The 17,856-nt window shown below is 46.7% G+C and overlaps 2 protein-coding genes across 3 annotated transcripts in view; one reads left to right on the forward strand and one right to left on the reverse strand.

Annotated features, from left to right (window-relative positions):
* The window catches only part of LOC147706079 (serine/threonine-protein phosphatase 4 regulatory subunit 1-like), a 342,243-nt gene extending 336,429 nt beyond the window's left edge, over nt 1-5,814 (reverse strand). Inside the window, exons 1-2 of one of the 2 annotated variants that reach the window (XM_086932523.1) lie at nt 5,630-5,814; nt 3,247-3,291 (exon numbers count right to left, since the gene is read on the reverse strand). In XM_086932523.1, coding sequence (XP_086788649.1) covers nt 3,247-3,291; nt 5,630-5,636 — 52 coding nt within the window. In that variant the 5' untranslated portion in view covers nt 5,637-5,814. The remainder of the gene's footprint in view (nt 1-3,246; nt 3,292-5,629) is intronic. The other variant, XM_086932522.1, reaches the window with a different exon arrangement.
* A 663-nt stretch (nt 5,815-6,477) lies between these two features.
* Nucleotides 6,478-17,856, forward strand: part of LOC147706081 (ras-related protein Rab-22A) — a 185,303-nt gene continuing 173,924 nt past the window's right edge. The window contains exon 1 of the mRNA XM_086932524.1: nt 6,478-6,630. Within this exon, the coding sequence (XP_086788650.1) occupies nt 6,565-6,630 (66 nt within the window). The 5' untranslated portion in view covers nt 6,478-6,564. The remainder of the gene's footprint in view (nt 6,631-17,856) is intronic.

The raw sequence follows: 17,856 nt of genomic DNA on the forward strand, positions 1-17,856 counted from the left end.
AAGGCATTGTTTCTGCAGTAAAACACACCATGGCCAACAAATTGAGATTGTTGGAAATGCCCCTTTTTGCTGGTTTATCCCCAAACTTTTTGCTTCTTCCTCCCTTGTTTTTCCTGACCCGTGGCGGTTGGCAATAGGACTCTGGGCACTTTACCACTGCTGATCAGTGCTAAAGTGCATATGCTCTCTGTGTAAATTGTTATTGGTTATCCATGATTGGCATATTTGTATTACCAAGAAGTCCCTAGTAAAGTGCACTGAGTGTGCCAGGGCTGGTGATTCAAATGCTACTAGTGGGCCTACAGCACTGATTGTGCCACCCACATGAGTAGCCCTAAAATGGTGTCTCAGGCCTGCCACCGCAGTGCATGTGTGCAGTCTGTGAACTGCTATGTCCTCCAGGTCAGTGTCCCCACTGACCAGGCCTAACCCTTCCCTTTCTGTACACTTTGGTCACCCCTATGGAAGGCCCAAGGTACCCCCTTTGGCAGGGTGTAGTGTATGTGAAAGGTAGAGCATGTACTAGTGCAGGTGACATGCTCTGGTAGTGAATTACAGCCGTTTTCGTTTTTCACTATTGTAAGGCTATCTTGCCCCATGGGCTATCATGGGGAATGCTGGCTACAAGCATATCTTCCCATAGGAGCAAGATAGGACATAAAAGTCTAGTATCCCTGAACTCAGAATTTAATAACACGTCTTTTAGGAAAGGTTGTTTTTAAACCCTGCGTTTCTGACCTTTCTGTGTGCCTTGGCCTGTTTGTGAATTGACTGTCTGGTTTGAGAGTGACAGGGGCTGTTGAGCCCCCAGGGGGCAGGATGAGTCCGCCCTAGGCTGAATGACTGCATCTGCATCTTGAGTGGTGGGAGGGGATAGCACCTGGGACCTGAATAGGACTGTGTCTGCCCCCCACAGTGCTGGCTCCACCCCCTGTGGTGCGTCTGATGTCTCTGCCCTGCACTGTGAAAGGAGAGAAGGAATCAGGTCAACAAAGTGCTCCAGGGCTGTGCTTTCCCTCCACAATGCTTGCTCCACCTCCTGCTGGGCGGCTGACGACCCTGCCCCTCTCTCTGAATGGAAAGGAGAGGCCAGGAAAACAAAGTGCTCAAGGAACACCCAGAACGGGTTCAGACCGGGCTCAGAGAACTCATGCACAAAGGGAACAAAGACTTTTAGGGGTATAAGTACAGGACCTCAGACTACAGAAAATTAGATCATCCTGGAAACAAGAAGGAACCTCTGCCAAGAAGAAAGCTGGAAGACTGAAGAAGAAGGACTGCCCTGCTGTGTGAAGCTGGACTGACCTGCAGTTGCTTTGCTGCCTAGGAGAGGGGAAAGACTTTGTTGTTGCTTTGTCTCCTTAATTGAAAGAATCTCCAAGGGCCTATTGTGAGCTGGCTCCCTGTTTTGAAGTCCCAGGAACAAAAGGACTTCATCCCCAGCTTCCCTGAGCTCTGCTGAGAGAGCTCTGTCCTTCCTAGAGTGCTTGGGCCAGGTGTGGTGCCTCTGGAAGTGGTACTTGTGTTGGGAAGCTGGAAACCAAGATTTGAGAGACTTTGCTACAGAAAAGTTATTGCATCGCTCGCTTGCGGAGCGCATCCCCGACAGTGCGAGGAAATTCCCGCCACTACGAAGGCCGAGATCTTCGCAGCGCCTGTTGCCGGAGACGTTGCACCCTTCGTTTGCGAGAAGATTACCATTGCTGCGAGCATCATCGCAGAGCCAGTCATCGCTGGGTGAGATCGCCGCACCGCTTGCCTGCGGACCGCATCACGCCGCTGCGAACATCGTCGTAGAGCCATCGCATCGAGGAGCTGCGAGACGAAGATTGCTGCTGGATCGCGCATCGTCTCCCAGGAGATCGTCGAAGCCCCTACAGATCATCACATCGTGCCGTTGCGAGAACAAACTTCCTACGGAACCTACGCACCGGAATCCATACAAGTCATCGCCTTCCTCCCCATACAGACCGGATTCGTCGCAACACGCCCGCTGCTGCAGCAGGGCTGTCGCTAATGCCTCACCAGGGTCTCAGGAGCAACGCATCGCTTGTTTTCCACCGCACCAGCTTTTGTTTTGGAACTTTATCGCATTTAAAGGTACTGTTGGCTAAACGTGACGCAACAGTGAACTTTTCACGCAACTGTGGATTCTTTTATCGCAACTTTAAGAACTCTTTCGCAACCATATTCTTGAACTGTGTATGTTGGATTTTTGTCGTTTTGGTCTTGTGTAGTTTAGATTAAATATCTTTATTTTTCTAAACTGTTGTGGAGTCAGTTTGTGGTGTTTTCGCTGTGTTACTGTGAGTGTTGGTACAAATACTTTACACATTGCATTTGGATCAGCCTGACTGCTTGTGCCAGGCTACCAAGGGGGTGAGCAGAGGTGATCTAAAGAGTGTTTCCTCCTTACCCTGACTAGAAGCAAGGGTCCCTATTTGGACAGTGGTACCTGCCTCTGCCAACTAGAGGCCTCCAGTTCTAACAGAGATCAATTATCTGAAACCAGAGTCTCAAAGACCAAAAGATGATTTGCAATGCATTTTAAAAAATAGAACTACAAAAGGAAAGCCTCTACCTATCCAACGGTAATGAAAAATGACTGCTGTGGCATATGATAGGAGCGGCCAGAAACCAGATAGCTATACAGAGGAAAAAGTACCAACTAACATTGCATAGAGGTTCAGAAAACTTTAGTAACTGCTATACTTTTCAAAATTAACTCATGATCCCAATCACACTAAAACAATTCACCCCTATTGAAGTATATGTCCAAAATGGAACATATATATCATGAGCCATCTATTTGAGTGCCTGACAACTGTTTGCATAATTCAGCAACTTAAGTTTCTGTACACCTATCACTGAATGATTTGAGAGAGAGTGTGATGTTGCACATAATTGTCTTACTAGGTTTTTGAATGCTAATGTTTGGGCAATGTAACTCATTGAGGAACACGGAAAAAGGGGTGGTGGGCGAGAATTAAACTTGCTATTGATGCATATTTTATGTTCTTACAAAATCTACTCCATCATAAAATAAGATTTACAAAAAATACAGAAAATAAATTATCTGGAAGTTGGAGAAGACACCTGAAATTTAGGGTTCATTTGAAAGGACGTTTGACAGCGCTCTTTTCAGATATTACAGCAGCATAAACAAGGAAAGCAGCAAATTGGGAGGGCATTTTATGACAGATTCTTGGTGAAATCAGGACTTAGTTGGGAGAAAACTATACTTACAGTCATCTAGATCATCCTGCAGATCCACAAAATACAGAGGGATCCCTGAAGGAAACAAACAAACAAAAACAACAATTATGAACCATGGGTCCGGAGAAATAAAATAAAATAATAGACAGTGTTCAGCTTGAGTGTAGAGCGGCCTTCGGTCCACCGCTTATGAGTCAAACAACAGAAACATATAAATAAAATCTAATGTCCCCTAAATGTAAGTGTAAATTCAGCAGTAACTAAAAAGTAAGCAGAAAAAGGGAGTCATACTCATATCTTGGTGTAGGGGGAGGGAGTTAAAAACAGAAATGCAGACCAATGGCAGATAGTCAAAAAAGGAACTGCGTTAACTAAAAAACACCAACTTAAAGTGCATTTGGGTCCATATAGCACATGGGCTATGAGAGCCTTGTGCGAGTGAGAAGAGCATAATATACTGATACAGTTGAGAGGTATACAAAATAAAAAATATTTCTAATAAACACAAGTGAGAAAAAAACTGCCCAAATGCAAATAAAATAAACAGCTACGAATTAAAAGATAAAATATTCTCACAAAAATGTGTTTCCTCACGAAGATCAAAACTTCCGTCCTAACACTAACAGTTATTTGGAGTGTAGCAGTAACATCATCCCTTATTATAATTAAACCCAAAGATTAACAATCAATTGTTTCCCATTCGTCAACTTTTACCCCAACCATAACCCATACACTATGCCTTACTCCAACTGTAGCTATGACCTCTTAATTTAAACTGCTTCATAGCCTCATTACCTGGTTCAACTTGCGTCTTAATCACAATTTATATTGTACTTTATTGCATTTTCTTTTAATTTCTGTCTTTCAATTTATGTTGCTGTGCCCCTTTATTTGTATTTTTCCTCAATATAATACAGCGTCCTTCAGAAACCTTTAACAAATCTCTGGTCAACCTGTCTTAGTGTTAAATTTCTGAACTGTCCAGGCTTTCCAAACTAAGGGATGCCTTTTTTTTGTTTCCTCAACACCAACTAATTAAAATTGAATACGGATATTTACAAAAATATATATTTTCTCGGTGCTGGTAACCGCACAACCATATTGTTTATATTTATACACACTCACTTTCCAGAATAAAATGGCAGCCTCCAAACTGGATACAAATAACAAGCTTTCGTATAAGAACTTAAATTATGAAATACATACAAGAACAAATTAAAATATATGGTATTTGGGGTGGAAACAAATAATGTAAGTTAAAAAAAAATACAAAACAAGTAAAATAATATCCCAATATTGTAACCAAAAATAACATGCTAGATGTAAGTTAACTCCTACAAACTTCGTCCAGATATTGTTGATAACAACTAAGACACAGAATGTAGTAGTGCAAGCCAAAATGCAATCCATATAACTCATACCAATTAGCGATATAGATATATATATATATATATATATAAAATATATTAACCACGTTGTTAGACAAAATCTAAGGCACTGCAACGTAACATCACATGTGAGAATTGTTCATAATGCACTTCATCGTGGCATTTGACTCGACAGTGCTTAAAACTACAGGAAGGAATAGCATACATTTAAATAGATGTCATTTAGGTCTGCTTCTGCAACAAGAATTGCCTTACTAACAACTGTAATCACTGAAAACCGTTCAGACTCTAATAAATTACACAACATAGAGCAATTAATGGGACACACAGATAAACCAACGTTGTGTTCTTTTGAAGGTGCTCTAAAAAATCAGATACAGGTAAGGAGTTTCGAAATTAAAACCGAAATGCAATACAATTTTAAATGGCAAATTTCAGATCCCAAGACAGCAATGCTGAAAACGACAACGGGTGTAAGCAGCGTTCTATGCAGGGGAATGACGACAATATTACAAGGGTTAACTGGCCGTAAGGGAAGCAAAAGTGCAGCATAAGTGTCCTACGGATGCAACACATACTGAAAGCGGAAACTATACATTCCAAGCTAGATATTACGGCATATGGTGGAAGTCGAGTGGGGCTGTGTGGACACATAAGGACACTGGTGTTCGGGTTATTGAAGGGAGGCAAAAACGGTGCACATGGGAAAGCCTTCAGGACAACAGAAAAGTTCCGAAAGGCCAGAAGATACAATGAAGAGCAAAGGGTCGCAAAGAGACCGTGAAAAAGCAAAACGGCTTCAAGGAGCAGACAGCTTATGAAGAGTCAGAGAGCTCCCATAAAGGCCGCTATGTTGATGTACAAGCACCCTGGATGAAATAATAGCAGGCAGCAACCAAACACTGCGTGAGCAACACTCAAATCATATATTAAAAACATAAACACAATTCTGCAGAAGGTTTCCCCTCCCTCACATGCCCCTCCTTCCCTGCCCTAAACAGGGAGAGGGGCAAAGCCCAACTCACCAGCCATCTTGGAAGTGACATGGGGCGGAGCCTCTCTGCCCTCTCACTTCCTGAAAGGGGAGAAGGGAAGGGCAACAACCATAGAGAAGGCTCGGAGTCTAGACTGGCTACCCATTGATTTGAATTGGAACAACATCAGTTCTGAAAGATGGCCGCCAAGCAATACCGCCAGGCAACCGATCAGCAGAGGTCCCAGTGCTTACAGTCCGCAGCGCACCGTTCTAAGAAGGCGGGTGTTATCGTTGCGTGGCGACCGTGACAGTACTGAGTGCTTTCCATTCTGGAAGCAATTGTGCCTCAGTCCCCAATAGACATAGAAAAGCTACGAAAAATGTAGTCCATATAAGCAAGTCTTTTGAGGCAACGAGGCGACTAAGTTACTAGGCTGTTTTCCAAAAGAATTATGACGTATCCACAGTAAATAATTTGAATGTTATTTGAAATAGAAACATGTATGACTGTATAAAAAAAGGGATTTTAGAAATTGAAAAAATCTCAGCAAATGATCTTATTGTAAGCGCTGGTTAACACTCCACAAAGGGCACACTACTGCGGCCGGTTTCTTGATTTTTTTCCTACAATGTGTATTTTTCAGTATTTCAAGTCTGTTTCAGAAACCTGCTTTGATTTGCTCAAACATGGGCGGGGCATTCGAAGAGAAGTGTTGGAACTGATGCAAATCGCTTCTTTCCCTATTCCTAAATCAAAGCCATGGCCGCGTATTGAACCACTATCCTCCGTTCTTGAGCCCTTAATTAGCCAGAGTGATCTCTAGACAGTGACAGCAGATTATGGTCACGTGACAGGATCTACACTGCTTTCGGAATGACAAAAGAAGGGGAGGGGTCACGTCATGTGACGTAGTGTGTGCATCCTTCTTCCATGATGGCGGTAGACGTCGGGATGCGTGTGGAGTTGGACTAAAAGGCAAACAGATGGGAACAGAAGGGGAGCCACCGCCCACCATGGCCCTGCGCGAGCTGAAGGTCTGCTTGCTGGGGGTGAGTGACAGCAAGGGTACAAGGACAGATGTGGTCATTTGTGCAGGAGGGCAGTATTCTTAGTACCTTTAAGAAGGAACTTGAGGTGTTCAGCAGAACAGGGCGGTCGGTGTTATATGTGATGCATTAGCATTTTAGCAGTAGACTGGATTGCCAAACCCCGAGGGGAGTGGGCGTAGTTTTTTGTTGCTCAAATTAAAGTGTCTCTTAAAATACTCTAGAATTGCGGAATGATCTTAATTTCCTGAAGAAAATTTGTATTTTTTGGATGAACATTTAAAATGTTAGTCGAACTCTCCGAACGAGGGTGTTGTGAGCGCTTTTACGGTGGAGGGGATTTAGGGTTGCCAAGATTTCAGATTTCTTATGTGGGCCGTTTCCAATAACTCTTATTTACGGATGACTTTTCCGTAGTTTGTGTGAAGTTAGTGACACTTTCCTTAACTTGATTAATTCATTGGTGTGTGTGTGTGTGTGGTAGTGTGCTTATATAACTAGTGCAACACCAGGACTAGACTGCGAATCAAAATCTACATAGGCAAATTTTATTAGACCACGCTCCCGCTGCACGTAGAAAATGGTGAACATTATGCACTTTATAAAACAGATTATTAACCAACAGGGTGAGAGAGAATACTCTTATCAGTTCAAGCTGGGGCACATAATCTGCCTCACTTAAAAAGGTAGTAGCACTCGTTTTGTGCCAGACCCCTCCTGGCTCGGTACTAGGTGGAATCCAATACCTTGATGCCAGAAAACAAAGTTAATTTGGTTGACACTTTAAAAGTGCCCAAGCTATGATTTGGGTTCAGTTTTTATTTTTTTAATCTTTGAATGCAAGCGATATACACGTATGACTTTCAGATTCAGCAGTCTGTATGAGCAGGTACACTAATAACCATTTATGTAGCACTTACTAGTAAATCTTTATTGCTAACGGAAGGACCTCTTATTAAGAAAGGCTGCCAAAAAACAGCAGGTTTCTAAATTTAAGCTTTGCAAACCGCAAAGCATGTAGCTTCTTGATGGCAGTTCGTAACTTAATAAGCTATATTTCAAGGATTGTACACGTAACACCCCAGGATTTCTGCAACAGAAGCAGTATCCCACTACACCATCAACTTAGAAAAATCTGTTCCTGTCTCTACCTGGTGTACGTTATAGCTTACAGCAGGCTCATTAATCCACTGTGCTGTTTTATGAAGAGTCTAAACTGTGACAAAATAGATCTCTCCAGAAGGTAAATTGACCCCAATAATCATCTTACTGCTATGATACCACATAACTTTCTGCGTACACAAAAGGCTCTGCAACAGGTGCTGAAGACCATGTGTTATTTTCAAATGCAGTCCACTTGTGACATTTTTGTAAGCCAAAAGGGAGTTTTAATACTTACTTGACAATATGCAGCCGAGTTTTTTTTTAATGTACAAGTTGACTGTCAAATTACTCCACTCCTTGTGACTTGGCTTCTAGTGAGAGTGTCTACCCAGGCATAATAGAGAGTAGAGGCTTGCTGGTGGCCAACATAAATACTCTCTCCCAGCATCAAAACCGGTCCCACCCTTTGAAACATCAGGTGCCTGGCAGGGCCTGACCAGGCCTGTGCTACATGACCGAGGAGCTGTTGCTCAGCTGCAAAGTGGCACCATATCATGGTGGACGTCAGTCAGTTCTGGCTTTATAGCTAATAACGTTGGTATATGGAAATGTATATGTGCAGTGTTGAAACAAAACTGCAGCCTTCCAGAATGCATTATTAAAACAGAACTAAAAAGATCGGAATGTATAAGATGTCATATAACGCATATCTCCACTTTCCATCTTTGAAGTGCTGTTCTTGCAGATTGTTACGCTCCATGCACCATGGCCGAATATTGACTGAGTAGTTGGAAGGAAAGAGGCTTTTTGCAGGTTTCTACCCACTTTTTACCCCCATTTTGACTACTAGCTGCTGGCTTTTCGACTCTGAGAATGGACTGAGGCCTGTTGACCAGACCTCCTTGCCAGTGTTCTTACCCATTACAAAGTTTATGTCGAATTGGCTGTCCCCAATTGGCAAGTACTGACTCACTTATAATTCCCTAGTATATGATACCTAGAGTACCAATGACACGTAAGGCAGTGTGACCACCCAGGGCTGCAGCACTGATTGTGCCACCATGTGACATAGTACAAAATGGTTCCCAGCCTGCCACTGCAGACTGGAAGTGCCTTTAGTCACACTGCCAGTTCAACTTTGTCATTACCATTAATTGCAATCCATATATGTAAGTCTTCCCCTAAGGAAGGCCAAGAGAGCCCTAAGGCAGGGAATTGTGTGTGTGTGTGTGTGTGTGTGTGTGTGTGTGTATATATGTGTATATATATATATATATATATATATATATATATATATATATATATATATATATATATATATATATATATATATATATATATTATATATATATATATATATATATATATATATATATATATATATATATATATATGTGTGTGTGTTCGTGCATGTTCGTCCAGCAAAACCCCTCAAATTGTAATTTTGCTGTGGAAAAAAGTTAGGAGCCCCATTGGCTAATGCAGGGTTACAGGCTGGCCCAGCCGGACTAACCTCTGAATGGGACTACTTAACTCAGTACTGTAAGGTATCACATTTATCGTAGCATTAGGCCCGACCTGATGCCCAGATCGAATTTAATGTCACTAGTAAAGTAAAGCAACTTATAGGAACATGCCACTCTATGACCCAGCTGGTCTAGTGGCCTCATACTAACAAGCTGTCAGCCACAGGAGAAGATTTGCTATTAGCTGCTGCTGGATGCCTCAAGAAACAAATACTCAATGGGCAAAACTTGCACCCAAGTCAGTCGAACCCGGAAGTGGTGTCAGTCTGATTTGTTCGCCCAAGCGGACACAAGCCTCCACTAAAGGATTTTTTCCAACCACTATATCTGGAGAACAGAAGCACAGCTGCTGCTGTCCTTATACCCATTGAAAGAGGACTTAATGGGGCACTACCTCTGTGGACCCACATCACTCGTCGACCCAGATCCCACCACAAATGCACCCCTGTCAACTGCACTGCTACAGGAGCATCTTTTTTTATTTTTTTTTATTTTTTTTTTTATTTTTTTTTTATTTGTAAAACCTTTATTATAAAAGAGCACACAGCTATTCAGCCTAACATCCCGGAGACAAGGCAGCATAGAGAATCAGGAGAACAATAGTGCAAGATGATTCACATCAGAGCATTGAAGGTTGTTTTTATTTTTTATATGAAAGAGAACTAAAACCAAGAAAAGAAACGCCAAAAGGCGCGAGAGAGTGGCAATGGAATCAAAAGAGCTGTCAGGGTGTCGGCAGTGGGCAGAGGAGGACAAACAGAGAATCGATAGATAAGGATAGGCAGATAGGATGGCAGAAGGGAGGAGGAAAAGCAGGAGCAGTGCAAACATCACAAAGCAGTTGGTGTCGCAGGTTATGGTGACAAGTGTTCATCCAGAGATACAGGTTCTGGCGGTAGGCACACATCGCCCCTGTAAGCATTCCAGGCCCCCCACACTTTATTCCATGTCTGGGGTCTCCCTCTGGCTACATAGACCGTCTTTTCCCGGAACATACACCAATCCATGTTGGCTTTCCATTGTACCACAAGGGGGGCTGCAGCAGCACCCCACTTTTGAGCAATGTCCCGCTTGGCCACCATATTGCCCAGGGTCACCCAACGAGTCTGCGCCGTGTTGTGATCAGACGGTTCCCACACGTTGAGGAGGCACCGTCGAGCCTCTGCAGTCAACACCACCCCAGTCACCTCACCCATAATTCGGTGCCCCCTCGCACAGTAGGAGGCAATGACGGGGCATTCCCACAGAATGTGCAAAAAAGTAGCGAGGGCACCACAGCCCCGACGACAAAGTCCGTCGGGCGAGTATCCCATACGCAGAAGTCGGGGGCTGGTGACATACACCCGGTGCAGAATCTTGAATTGCACCAACCGGAGACGGGAGGAGATAGCGACTTCTTTAGGGGAGGACACTGCACTCTGCCAATCCTCATCGTCAAGTTCCAGGCCATCTGCCACCCATTGATCTCGCAATCCAAGGAGGAGGTCAGTGCGAACGTTGATCAGTTTTTTATAGGACAGGGAAATAGCGCTGTCAGGCATATGGCCATCCAATATCCTGTCCTCCAAGGGGGAACTCTCGGGGATCTCCCCCTCCGTTGGCTTGGCAGAGAGCAACGCGTGCCTCAGCTGGGCGTAGCGGAAAAACTCCGATCCGCCCAATCGGTATTCGGCCTGTAACTGAGGAAAGGTCTTGACTTCACCCTTAGAAATCATGTCATCCACCCTGGAGATGCCTATGAGATCCCATTTATCGAAGCCCTTGGTGTGCCACAGCTTACCCAAGATATCTGAGTCTTATAGAGGGGTGAATCTGGTCAGTCTGCCCTGCCACCCCTGTGCTTTGGTGATCACCCGCCAAATGTGGACCGCTGTCTTAGTTGGACCTGACATCCGCCGATCGAAGGACCTCGAGTACAGGGCCCAATAGTAATTACCACCGCCTAAGAGCCACCTGTCCATAGCGTACCCGGGACTATCCATAGGGCCATAAAAACCGTGATTAAGAGCAGTGAGCTGGGAAGACCAATAGTACCGACGCACATCCGGTAGGGCTATGCCTCCATCGTACCATGGTAGCGTGAGCTTTTGGATGGCGACGCGGGGTCGACCATCCCAAAGCAAGGCCCGCTGAAGACTCTCAATCTCCCGAAAATAGCGGGCCGGAACCGGGTCCTGAGTGTTCTGTAAGGCATACAAGAACCTGGTCAAGGACATCATCTTGAACAATGCCGCTCGGCCAAGGAGGGAGAGTGGGAGTCTGCGCCAGCTATCCACGTCACTTCGCAGATGCTGGAGAGGAGGGAGCAAGTTGCGGTCGTATCGCGCTTTAGGACTCCCAGAAATGTATATCCCCAAGTATTTAAAGCCCTGTCCGGCCATCTGGATATTGCAGCCTCTGGGGAGGCGCGGTGTGTCCCCTTTTAGGACGTACAGAGAAGATTTGGCCCAGTTGATAATCAGGCCAGAATAGCGGCCAAAAAGCCTGAGTACGTCGCAGGCCACAATGAGTGACTTGCAGGGGGAAGTGAGATAGAGCAGAATATCATCCGCATACAGGAAGACCCTGTCCTCAAAGCCTGGGGCCCATGTAATGCCATGTAAGTCTGGGTGTGTACGCAGCATGGCCGCAAGCGGCTCAAGGGCCAGGGCAAAAAGGAGAGGTGACGGGGGGGCAACCCTGTCTGATACCTCGGTGAAGGGAGAATGATGCCGATACGCGGCCATTGACTGTGACATTAGCCAGCGGGCAAGCGTAGAGAAGTTTCACCCAACTCACAAAGACCGGCCCAAACCTGAGCTTCGCCAGCACCGCCCAGAGGTAACTCCACTCAAGAGAGTCAAAGGCCATTGTGGCGTCAAGAGAAGCAAGTACCGCCGGTTCCTCGAGGGTGTGGGCTCTGGCCATAGCACCGTGGAGCCGACGCAGGTTAAGGGCAGTGTTACGGTGGGGAATGAAGCCCGACTGGTCCGGATGTACTAAATCGCCAATAACTCCAACCAGTCGATTTGCGAGTAGTTTGGCTAGGATCTTAGGCTCCACGTTAAGGAGAGAGATGGGGCGATAAGATCGACACACGTCTCTCGGTTTTCCCTCCTTGTGGATGACCACAATGGTGGCCAGCCTCTGGTCCAGGGGAAGTAGGCCCGCGTCCAATGCTTCCAAAAACATAGTCCGCAAGTACGGGGATACCACGTCCGGTCGAATTTTATACAACTCAACCGGGATGCCATTGGGACCAGTTGCCTTACCCGACCTTAACGAGCGGATCGCTAGGGCGATCTCGTCAGCGGATACGTCTCTATCCAAGTCGGCACGGTCCTCTTCGGAAAGACTGGGAAGGTCAATTGTCGAGAGGAACGCCGTCGAGTCAGCCTCGGAGCGGTCTGAGTTAGAAGTGTAGACACCCCGGAAGTAATCAGCAAAGGACTCGGCAATGGCACTCGGGTCCGTGACGGCAACCCCGTCGTCGCCCAAGATCTTGGGCACCACGCGGCTAGCCATCTCTCGCCTGTCCAACCAAGCCAGTAGCTTCCCAGCTTTGTCACCAACGTCGTAGATACGACCTTGCTGTTCCTTGGCCAGGGTCAGGGCAGCATTCGTGGCAAGATCATGGTATTCCGCTTGTTTAAGGGAAAGGGCATGTAAAAGCGAGGGGTCGGGCTCAGGCCCCAGTCGGGACTCGAGGTGCATGACCTCCTTCTCGATGCATATGAGGTCGGCATCTCTGACTCTTCGGGCCTCCGCTATAAGAGCAAGAGCCTCACCCCGTAACAGTCTTAAATGCCTCCCACAAGGTAACAGCCGAGCCAACCGAGCCCATATTCTCAGAGAAGTAGAGGTCGATGGCCTTGGCAAGGAGGATACGAGTGTTAAGATTGCGGAAGTACCATGGGTTAATCGCCACTGGCCGGTCCGACAGGACGATGTTAAAATCAAACGAGACCCACAACGGGGAGTGATCGGAGATGCCCCGTGCCAAAAATCGGGCCTCAGACACGGCAGGCGTGTGTGCTGCTAAGGTGAGTACGTAGTCTATACGAGAGACTACCATGTGCACCCGAAAGGAAGGAGAAATGGCGGAACGTGGGATGCAGAAGTCGCCAGCTATCCACTAAACCCATGGATTCAAGAAAGGAAGGCAGCCACAGTTGGGAACTCCGGAGATCTCTCGGCGGATGACGGTCCAGGGAGCCAGAGCAGACTGAGTTGAAGTCACCCCCCACTATCAATAAACCAGCAGGCAAAGACAAAATGGCGCCACCAAGGTCCTGGAAAGTACCAGATTGTAGGCCTGGGGGGAACGTAAACGGAAAGTAGCGTGAGGGAACGCCCTTCCCATCTCCCCGCCACTGTACAGGAGCATCTTTGAGTATCTTTTCATTCTGCATCCCCAGCAGGAGGACCACTCCATTACAATCTATGGCGATCATGCTGTAAAGGCTGGAACTGGACTAGAATACGGTCTAGTGGCCTGGTAACTGCCCAAATCTACCCCATTGGCCCTCAGACCTTCATCCTGTCTAATTAACCACATGCATGCAGTGCATTATCCCGCTGTGTGCTAAGGAATGCAGGATCCCATTGTTCATGACGAGCTTAGCTCGTCATGAGCACACGACCAGTGTACTGCATGACGAGCTGAGCTCGTCATGAGCATCGAAGGGGTTAAGTCACCCAAAATCGGCTAGAGTAGGTGAACAAACTTTTGAAACGTTTACAAACTTCTTGAACCAGTGATTACTTGCGGACAAAATTAAAAGTGATTGGATGTTTCAAAGATTTTATCTCCGGAACACTCTGGTCGATTTGGCTCTGCTTGCACTCGAAAAATGAATAAAAAATACACTACATTTTTATAAATTGTTGTTTCTTTCATGTTGTGGGTTTTCTAATTTCATTGTTTGGTACTGTTAAATGCTTTAAACTCAATCAATCAATCATGCTAATTTGTATAGCGCTCTACTCTCCCGGAAGGGTCTCATGGCGCTGGGGGGGGGAGGGGTCCGCTACTGCTCGAAGAGCCAGGTCTTGAGGAGCTTCCTGAAGGAGAGTTGATCCTGGGTCAGTCGTAGGTGGATGGGGAGGGAGTTCCATGTCTTGGCTGCCAGGTAGGAGAAGGCTCTTCCCCCCGCGGTGGCCTTGCGGATGCGTGGTATGGTGGCGAGGGCGTGGCTGGTCGATCGTAGCTGGCGGGTGGGCGCGTAGAAGGTCAGGCGGCTGTTGAGGTACTTGGGGCCCCGGTCGTGAAGGGCCTTATGTGCGTGGGTGAGGAGCCTGAACGTGATTATCTTGCTGACGGGGAGCCAGTGCAGGTCTCTCAGGTGGCCGGAGATGTGGCTGTGTCGGGGGATGTCCAGGACGAGTCGTGCGGAGGCGTTCTGGATGCGCTGGAGTCTTTCCTGAAGTTTAGCTGTGGTTCCGGCTTAGAGGGTGTTTCCGTAGTCCAGCCGGCTGGTGACGAGTGCTTGTGTGACCGTCTTCCTGTTTTCAGTGGGGATCCATCGGAAGATCTTGCGGAGCATGCGCAGGGTGTTGAAGCATGATGATGAGACGGCGTTGACTTGTCTGGTCATCGAGAGGGAGGAGTCCAGGATGAAGCCCAGGTTGCGTGCGTGGTCCGTGGTTTGGGAGTGGTGCCCAGGTCAGGGGGCCACCAGGAGTCGTCCCAGGCGGAGGGCGATGATCCTAGGATGAGGACTTCCGTCTTGTCTGAGTTCAGTTTCAGGAGGCTATGTAACTAAGTTATTGTTTTCAGGCCTTGCTGCTCGAAAGCCATAGCTTCTCAGGGTTGAGCTTAAGGTTGTTCAAACAAGCCTGACTTGACTCAATAAAGGTTTTGCGAGTGCATTCAATGATAATGCTACCAGGCCATGTCGTATAACCCACCCAGATCCTCACAGTTGTCTTAAGCAGTGCTTCAGCGGTAAACAAGACTCAAAGGATTTTCTTGAATCGGTGAGCGTGGTGGATATATCCGGCCTCAAGAAATCTTCTCGTCCACTCGCTATTGTGAGTCAGATGTTACCAGGGCAAGCTGTTTTTTAGGGACTACTGGCCTGGTCTGGCACAAGACTCGCGCTGACAAAGAACAGATGTTCTTAAAATTAAGAAAGTGGAAGAACAATAAATACTCATTAGGTCTCGACTAATCTATCCCGCAGGGATAGATAGGCTAGATTATAGTAGGCAGTTCAAAAACTTAAACTCTACCAAACTTGCGGATCGCGTACAGTTCATGTGAGCTATGCGCGTGCACGCCATCTCCAGCCACGTCACACCACCATTTGTCTGTGCCTCGCATCAGACTTCAAAGGCTGCTGCTCCCCCCCGCGTACACAGCCATTTGTCTGTGCCTCGGCATCAGACTTCAATGGCTGCCGCTCCCCCGCCTGCCACAGCAATGCCCAGAGCTTGTTTTCCGCTGTCCCTTTGTACCGCACCTCTCACGTTCTTCTCTTCTTTGTTTCACTCGCCCCTTTCCTCACTCGCTTTTTTATTGAATACATGAACTTATTTCCCTCCCGGTGTGCCACGGCCTTCATAGCTCCACCTTTCTCTTTTTTCCTGTCTTTTCTGCTGCAGTTTCTCTTCCATTTGTGTCTCCTCTCCCTCTCCCCCTGTTTCACATCTTTATCTCCCCCTTCCCCCTGCCCTGGCATCTCTTTTTCTTTCTCTCTCGATTCCACCATTTCTCCTACTTTACCCCGCCTCACTCTTTTCACTCTACTTTCCGTCTCGCTGTTTTCTTTCTCCCGTTTATCTATTTTTGCCATTTCCATTCTCTTCTTCTCTTTGTCCCTTACCTCTGTCCTATCCTCTTTCTTTCGAGTTATCCGGTCTCCCCTCCTCTCACCGCTCTACCCTTCCCCGCCCTGCACTCTTCTGTTCTCTCCGTGTCTCCCCGGTTTCTCTACCTTTGCTCCTGGCGGTCTCTTTTTAAGGTCTCCCCTGGAAGTCCTTCATCCAGAGAGGCTCAGCCCATACCCCATCACGCCTCTCTCATTGCCACCCCGCAGAACTGCCGCCCCGTGCTACAGAGCTCTGCCTGTCCTGCCCCCCATCCCAAGGGCCTGCATTAACACTCCTGACACTGGTTACTCTTGCCATTAGAAGTACAATGAGGCGCTTGCCGAGGAGCTGCCAGTATTTGCAGGTTTGTATAGTGCCACGTACAGCTCATAACTTTCTAAAAAGGCGCTTGAACAGCCCCCATATTTCAGTTCTTGTTTTTGAGAGAATGACCCACAACCCCACACACACACACACAACCCCCCCCCAATACTCCCCCGCCCCCGCGTGCACATCGCACACCATTTGTCTGTGCCTCGGCACCAGACTTCAAACTACCAGCCACTTCATGCGCGCCCCACTCCCCCTACCCCTCCCACAAAGCAAGACATTTCCCACCAGCCACTTCACGCGCTCCACAGGTCATAAACAGGCCCATCTGCTAGTGAATCAGCCCCCTCCCAGCGCTGCCTGTCCTTCTTCAAAGGCAGCTTGTTTTCCATTGCCGACCGTTTACAGCATGGGCTGTCTACCCTCATAGTGACGTTCAGCTTTCCTAAAGTTCCATGGGGCAGTGCAGCCCGGGCTGCTGTTTAGACCGCTCCGTAAAGAAGATGCTGCCATTAAATAAATATATTAAAAAGGAAAGAAAACAAATGAATACAGTTTTAAAGAAAGGTGCTTTAATGTTTCGTGTGTAGGGAGTTTTTCATGTTCGCTAAACACGAGGGCTTGTGTGCAGCTTTCTTTCCACTAAAGTCCTGCAACCCTCGCCTTGAGTGCTCCATGTTGCTCCCCTCACCCCATTTGCTCTCTCTTCTTCATTGCTGCATTTTATTCCACTCGCCCAGACCTGCTCTCTGTTGCTCCTTCCTCCTGCCCAGTGCTTCTTCATCCTTGGCTTTCTTTAGATTTTTCAAAAATTCTTCTCCCCAACCTCTGGCCTGTTGCTCTGCTGCATGTTGCTCTCCACGCCTGCTCATCATAAGGGCAAGTAACAGGAGGCAAACCATCCGTCAACAGATCTCCTCTGCTAGCAGCCACGAGTACTACACATTTAGGGAATGTAGCTATCTCGTTCTTTTTATGCAACTTCATAGATTCCACATTTTTCATGCTTGTATTTTTCGCAGTGTTGTTTACTGTTGTTTCGACTAATGTTCACACATTCACTTATGTTTTTTCTTGAGAGAATGACCCACACACACCCCATACACACATCCCCCCCACACACACAACCCCACACACTTACACTGCACTCAATGCAACATACACTCCTAATACCACTCAGTGCCACATAATTACACGCCACACAATTACACTCTACTGAATACAACATACACTCCACACAATACCACTCAGTGCCACATAATTATGCTACATAATTGCACTGCACTCAATGCAACATACACTCCAAATACCAATCAGAGCCACATAATTACACGCCACATAATTACACTGCATTCCATCCAAAATACACTCCAAATACCACTCACTGACACATAATTACACGCCACATAATTACACTGCACTCAATGCAACAGACACTCCAAATACCACTCAGTGCCTCATAATTACACGCCAAATA

This window comes from Lissotriton vulgaris, chromosome 7, assembly GCF_964263255.1.
Source record: "Lissotriton vulgaris chromosome 7, aLisVul1.2, whole genome shotgun sequence".
Classification (NCBI taxonomy): domain Eukaryota; kingdom Metazoa; phylum Chordata; class Amphibia; order Caudata; family Salamandridae; genus Lissotriton; species Lissotriton vulgaris.